This window comes from Trachinotus anak, unplaced genomic scaffold, assembly GCF_046630095.1.
Source record: "Trachinotus anak isolate AG129_WGS33_773 ecotype Australia unplaced genomic scaffold, CSIRO_AGI_Tana_v1 ptg000016l, whole genome shotgun sequence".
NCBI classification, from domain to species: Eukaryota; Metazoa; Chordata; class Actinopteri; order Carangiformes; family Carangidae; genus Trachinotus; species Trachinotus anak.
In genome coordinates, this window is record NW_027273867.1 from 17,026,324 (window position 1) to 17,032,561 (window position 6,238).

At 37.7% G+C, this 6,238-nt stretch overlaps 1 protein-coding gene across 1 annotated transcript; it reads right to left on the bottom strand.

Annotated features, from left to right (window-relative positions):
* Nucleotides 1–1,813: 1,813 nt before the first annotated feature.
* hax1 (HCLS1 associated protein X-1) lies at nucleotides 1,814–4,814 on the bottom strand. Its single transcript, XM_071500599.1, has 7 exons — nucleotides 4,631–4,814; nucleotides 4,051–4,313; nucleotides 3,610–3,782; nucleotides 3,445–3,508; nucleotides 3,207–3,340; nucleotides 2,340–2,460; nucleotides 1,814–2,234 (listed from the first exon to the last, which is right to left on the bottom strand). The coding sequence occupies exons 1-7, from the start codon at nucleotides 4,693–4,695 to the stop codon at nucleotides 2,161–2,163; spliced, it is 894 nt and encodes a 297-aa protein (XP_071356700.1). The 5' UTR covers nucleotides 4,696–4,814; the 3' UTR covers nucleotides 1,814–2,160.
* Nucleotides 4,815–6,238: the final 1,424 nt, after the last annotated feature.

A 6,238-nucleotide genomic window follows, 5' to 3' on the forward strand; every position in this document is an offset into this window, starting at 1 on the left:
ATAGTATCCAGTGTAATGTCTTTTTTTAATGACTTCAAAGTGCATGGGATAGAAATGCATCCTTCACGCATGGTGATCATATTCTCATTGTTCACATACATTTTACCTGGTCAAAGCTCCTGGTGCAGAGAAATCAACAAAAGTATGCACAGAGAAAATACATTTTCTGCCAGTCTCCTTTAACTCTCTGTGCATTTTGGGGGATTTCTGCACATCATACACTTAAAGTGAAGTAAGGTGCTCAAATCTTCTTTATGTTATTTATCATTGGACCTTTTGGAAATGCCGTTTCCTCACTTTATTTCTATATAAAGAAAGAGCTCTCCCACCCATTAAGACAGAGAATGAGGATGAGTTTAAATGGCAGAGAATATTAATTGAAACCTTTTAAAAATGAATATTCACATTAAAGGGAATACATGATTATAAGAGCTGTATATCCCAAACAGGAAAACAAATTTGTAAGTAGCTGAGGGAGAACACCAGGATTAGCACCATGGCATTTCATTCTCGTATGTTTATTTAAATGGTTTGCAAGCATGGTGCTCTCTCTAATGTCAGGGATAAAAACAGTTTTCAGAGGAAAAATCAGGCCAGTGCTATCTCCACTCCCCTCTGACACATGAAAGAGTGCTTTGAATTTTTGAATTTTAATTGAACATGAATTATTATACTTTCTGTATCAGAGGCATCTCTGTTTAACCACCCTGTGAAACCACAACCGTGACCAAGGTCAGAGTGAAATATTCATTACAAAGGAGGCTTTTATTTCATGGACATTTTTGAGCGTTAGGACAGTGGAGAAGAAGAAAGGGTGTTGTGTGGAATAGGCTAAATAAGCTAGAGAGATAAGAACAGGTGGATTGCAGCCATGCATACCCCACCTTGATAAATGAGCTGTCCTGATGAGGACACGATAAGCTTGATTCCAGATTAGAGCGATGGTACAAACAGGACGACACGCAAAGACACGACAAGAACAGAACAAGCTGCATTGCTGTTAGAGAAGGTGCTGTTATGTTTCACTGGCATCTAATGTTGTAGTACAACAATATTATAATTGTACACAATGAAAAATCAATTTAAGAAAGATTGGATTTAAAATTCGTATGCTCCTACACCAAACTGATCAGTTGTTCAGCTCCTGTTTGTTCTGTACATACTTTGCAGCTGCTCTGTCCAAATCACTTTGTTGCAGTTCTCTAAAACCCCATCTGTTTCTGAGTATACGTACTTTGTTTCCCCTTTTTGGAAATGTACTTGATGCAAGTGGTCTTTAATATACAAGGTTATTAAAGAATAACAGTCTGATGTTACTGTGAAAGATAAAACCCCAAGTGGAGAAAATACACAGCCAGATAACGCTGTTCAAAATTTACTATATTTTACTATATATGTTTATCAAGGTAGTTTTGGCTAGAAATAGAAAGTGTACAAAAATACCATGACCAGAAATTTAAAAAAATCAGGATTTGCAATGCAAACATGAACATTTACACAAGAGACACAAGGATCTGTGAGTATTTCCAAAGAAACAACATTGAGTTCACTCCGTTTAAATCTTGTTTAGACTGGAGTGTTCACTCGTGAAACCTGAAACCAGAGGATTAACTTAAAGTCGGTATACGTGATCTATACACCAGTATTTTATTAACTGTAGAAATAATGTTAAAATGTGACTATGTAACTTTTGTGTAACATTGGCCCCTTAAGTCAGGCTGTAGCAGCGAAAAGCCCTGAGTATAGTGAACTGAGTAACTACGGTTTTTTCTGTTTCACTTAACCAAAAAGGGGAACAGGGTAAAACACTATGTAAATATATTAGGACTTTATTTGATGCATCACTCACTCACATCCATACAGGCCTGTCTATGGGACAATACAAAAATAAAATATGTAATTGTGAGCTGTTCAGTGGTTGATATTGTCTTTGGGACTGGCAGCTTCTAGTCTACGTGGTCAGCTGAAAACCCAGTGCTTTCAGCAGGCCAGTGACCCTAATCCAAAACTTAATTTTGGCAACTGAAGGTCATGCAAGTGTTCTGTCCATATATGGACACATCCTATAAATAAGCCAACTCACAGCTCTACAGAAACACTCATATACTGAAATATTTTCAGTGTACAAAAGCTATGGTCAATCAGTCCAGAGAGTACACTTCACTTAAACCCTCCGAAGAACTTGGAGAATAATGAGTCATCATCGCGCATGTCTGAAAACAGGTGTTGGCCATCTGGAATAAAAAAAAAAAAGGATAAGAATAACTGAAAAAATACACTGAAAACTTGTAGAGTGAATCAGCTGAGAGTTTAGAAACACCTAATAGTGATAAACTCACCTGGTAAAACGGGGCCAGTTTGATTGTCTGGTCCCTCCAGGCTCCCAGGAACTCCTGAGCGGGTCACTGTGGTTTCCTCATTGCCTTGGCCATCTCTAACTGTTCGCCTCTCTTCTACAGTCTGACACAAAGGCACAGAACCAGAAAACTAGAATCACAGCCCTGCGGTTGTATGCCTCCACCAGCCAGTCAAGTTGCAGTTTATATCCAGGTCTGACCAGACTCATAATATATGTAGTGAAGACTTTTAATTTTATTTGAACAAATAAATAGTTTACATTTAATTAAATTGACTTAAATAAACAAACTAAAATAGTAAATCTGAGCGACATTAATTACATGAAATTAGTTTAAATTCAATTAAATGTATGTATTACATTAAAATTTAGATAACATTGAGTTAAATTAATTGAATTAAGTCTATACTATTAAATTTGATAAAATTTCTCAATATCAATTAAGTTGACTGAAAATCATTAAGTTGACTGAAATTGATTATATTAAATTGATTGTAATCAATTAAATCAAATGAAATTAATGCCCTGGCTATAAATGCTCAGAAACTTTGAGTTAAATCTACAAAATCAAGTTTGACTCAATTTAATTAAATTTGGTGAAATTAATTAAATTTAATTTCATTTAACTCAAAATATTATAAATGTGTATAACAGTGCTCATTTTTAAATTTTTTACGGTGTGTGGCCCTGGAGAAGAATCATTTCACCGTCCCTGGCAGTGTTACTGTCATGGTCTTCCCACTGGGATAAAATGGGCAAACTTTATCTGTCCATTTAAACTTGAAAATCTGCTGTGAAAGAGTATTAATATATGATTAATAATACAATTTAGATAAAATATTTCTCTCACCCCATCAGGTTTCACCACCTTGGTGACAGTGACTGACTGGAAGAATGATCGGACTCTGGGCTGGCTTGGTGCCTGACCGGCAGGTGGTGTCAAAATCTGATCAAGGCCCTCAGAGGACACTACAGAGTCCAGATCTGGAGAGAATGGCAAATTAGTTGGATACAAGGCAAAAAAAAAAAAAAATCACACAGTACATTTACTGCATCTGTTTTCTGAAAGGATTAAAAATATGCCCTACCTCGGTCTTCTTTGTGCTCCTCCTCTGGAGCTTTCTGTGGCCCCCGTCTCCAGATATCATTGAACTTTAAAGACATCCAAGAGTAGTTTATACATAACAGTTAACAAAGTTAAAGAAACAAAACCAGGATGAATAAATTGAAATAGTGGCTAAAGTCTTATTTACCTTGGAAAAAGGGTGGCCATCAATTCTGGGCTCTCTAGACGGCCCTGGTTGAGGCCCTCGTAGATCGCTATCAGGGGTTTTCAACATAAAGTCTCTCAGGGGATTCCCACTGGATCCCCCTCTGCCAATCTCTGCTCTGTCCTGAGATGGCGGTGGCGTGATACTGGGAACACCTGGAACATAAAGGAGACAGAGACTATGAAAATGAGAGAACAAAATTAGACAACACGGGTCTTCACTTTAAAACCAGGCGGCATCTGCCCCCCACAACTGAAATCATATTTTGATTCAAGTGTTGCCAAATCCTGATTAGTGCATAGAAGCATGAGACATCACCTTTTTCCAACTAAAACCTGCACAATTCAAACCAGAGAGAAACACATAAACACATAATAATGGTTAATGATGTTGAATAGATGGTTCATTGCTCAGTGTTTGTACCAAAGTGTCCAGATTCTGGCTGTCCATCCCAGCGGCCCAACTGGGAAAAGATCTCTTCCATCTCCCTGAGGACACGCCCGAACACTGGGGGCTCCTGGATCCTCATCCCGTCTGGACCAAAGCTGAAGCCAAACCTCCAGGCACTGTCAAAGGGGTCCTGCTGGTCCCCCCGGTACCCATCATAGTAGAATCCATCCTGATCGTCCTCCTCATCATCATCATCATCATCATCATCATGAGTCATGGCATCGAAGAAGGGGTCCCTGACACATTAAAGTAGGCAAAATGGATGAATGTTCATGTGATGATTGTATATTGACTGATTAATGGATCAGGAAGCATTCAATCTTATTAATCCCCAGGTCACTCTGAGTCTAAATAAAACAGCTACCATGCTAGCTGAGGCACCCCTGTGGTTATCTTGGCAGAGAAGCACTAATCTTGACCTCTGTGGTAGAGCTGAGGGTGTCTGAAGCTGTTTCATGAACCTAACTAGCTCAGCTCAGCACAGACCGAGTTAATGTTAGCGAACTGTTAGCTTAGCTGAACGACAGCTGAGTTCTCGGCTCCATAAACTTACCTTCGGCCACGATGATGGCCTCCAGGTACTCCGAAGAACCCGCGAAATAAATCAAAAACACTCATTTAATGACGACTGTTTTTGCACAAAACTAAATCATAACTAAATGAACTATATGTCTACACCACCCGACACCGACAGCAGACGGTCACAGTTGTCAACAATGTCGTAAAGTGTTCTGGATACTTCCGAATGACGTAACCAGTCGTAATGTTACGTTACCGTAAATTACTGTAAATACATCTCAAACATTATTTGTCACTTTTATGTTACTTTTAATTGTTTGTTATTTCTGCGAGTTTTTAAAATTATTTTTCTGCTTTTTTTTAATTTGCTCTTCTCTATGAAGCACAATGGTTGTTTTTAAAAGTGCCATATAAATAAAGTTATTATTATTATTATTATTATTATAGAAGTTGAGAGGTCTTAACAATTCAAATGGGCGCAATTTATTACCCGGTGTCACTCATTTACCCAAGTGTTGTAGAAATACAGTTTTGCGTCTGATTTACTTCCAGCACTTCAACACTTATCGTGGCAAAAGGTGATTCTCTGCCAAAAGGTGACCGCCGTCCGCGGGAGCGCGCAAAGCCTCTTAAAGCTGTATCGCCCAGTTTACAAGTACAGGTACACATAACCTAATGTCTGTGGTAAAAGCAAGGTATGTCTCTGTAAACCTTTAATGTTTAATGAAAACTGTTGCCAAAGAAGTGTGTGCAGTTTAAATGGCATGGCTGTTCATCATAGTATCACCACAGGTATCATTATAGTATTTTTCCGGATGTTTTGTGTGTCTGGTATGTCTAATATTTTTTTATACTTGGAAACGTGTGATTAACATGATTCACGAATAGGTTAGGTTGAAGGCTATATAAAATAAATTATTTCAAATTATCCTTATGTTTACTATTTATTTACTTATTTAACCTGTGCCCAAGATTATAACCACTTACATCCTATTTATTTATTGAAATCCATTTAAAAGGCCCATACAGCACATTTTATTTTATGAATGAGGGTTATATTTGACAGATTATACCGCACCCAGTCCTTTTCAACAGTTGAAATACCTTTAAAGGTCTGTTAAATTCATACTGCTGACTTGTCTACCTTTAACAGGTAGACAAGTCATTTTTGACAGATTATACCTCACCCAGTCCTTTTCAACAGTTGAAATACCTTTAAAGGTCTGTTAAATTCATACTGCTGACTTGTCTACCTTTAACAGGTAAATTCTGTAAATTTCAGCCTGATATTGCCCAAGGACCCCGGAACGCATCCTGACAGCTGGAAATGCTGCTGTCAGATACTTATGTACGTGTACTTGAAAATTTAGAATACTGGGCTTTTACTTGTGTATGTTTATACTGTATATATATTATTTGTTAATTATCCTTACATTCTGATCTCAATACTTCTTCCACCACCCTAAAGTATGATGTACTGTTATAGAATACATAAGCAGGATGTTATTCAATATTATATCAAGTGCTTAAAATAGCCTCACCACAACCAATTGCAACATTGAAGTGCTGTTTCTATACTAATGCAGAAACAAATCTGTCAGGGGCTATTCTGCTGGACAACAAGCACTTACTCAAGAAAAAG

Coding starts and splice junctions, on each gene's coding strand:
- hax1 (XM_071500599.1), bottom strand. CDS start 4,695: ATGAGTGTTTTTGATTTATTTCGCGGGTTCTTCGGAGTACCTGGAGGC. Junction 3,341..3,444: donor GGAGCACAAAGAAGACCGAG/GTAGGGCATATT, acceptor CATTCTCTCCAG/ATCTGGACTCTGTAGTGTCC. Junction 2,235..2,339: donor AACTGGCCCCGTTTTACCAG/GTGAGTTTATCA, acceptor TTTTTATTCCAG/ATGGCCAACACCTGTTTTCA.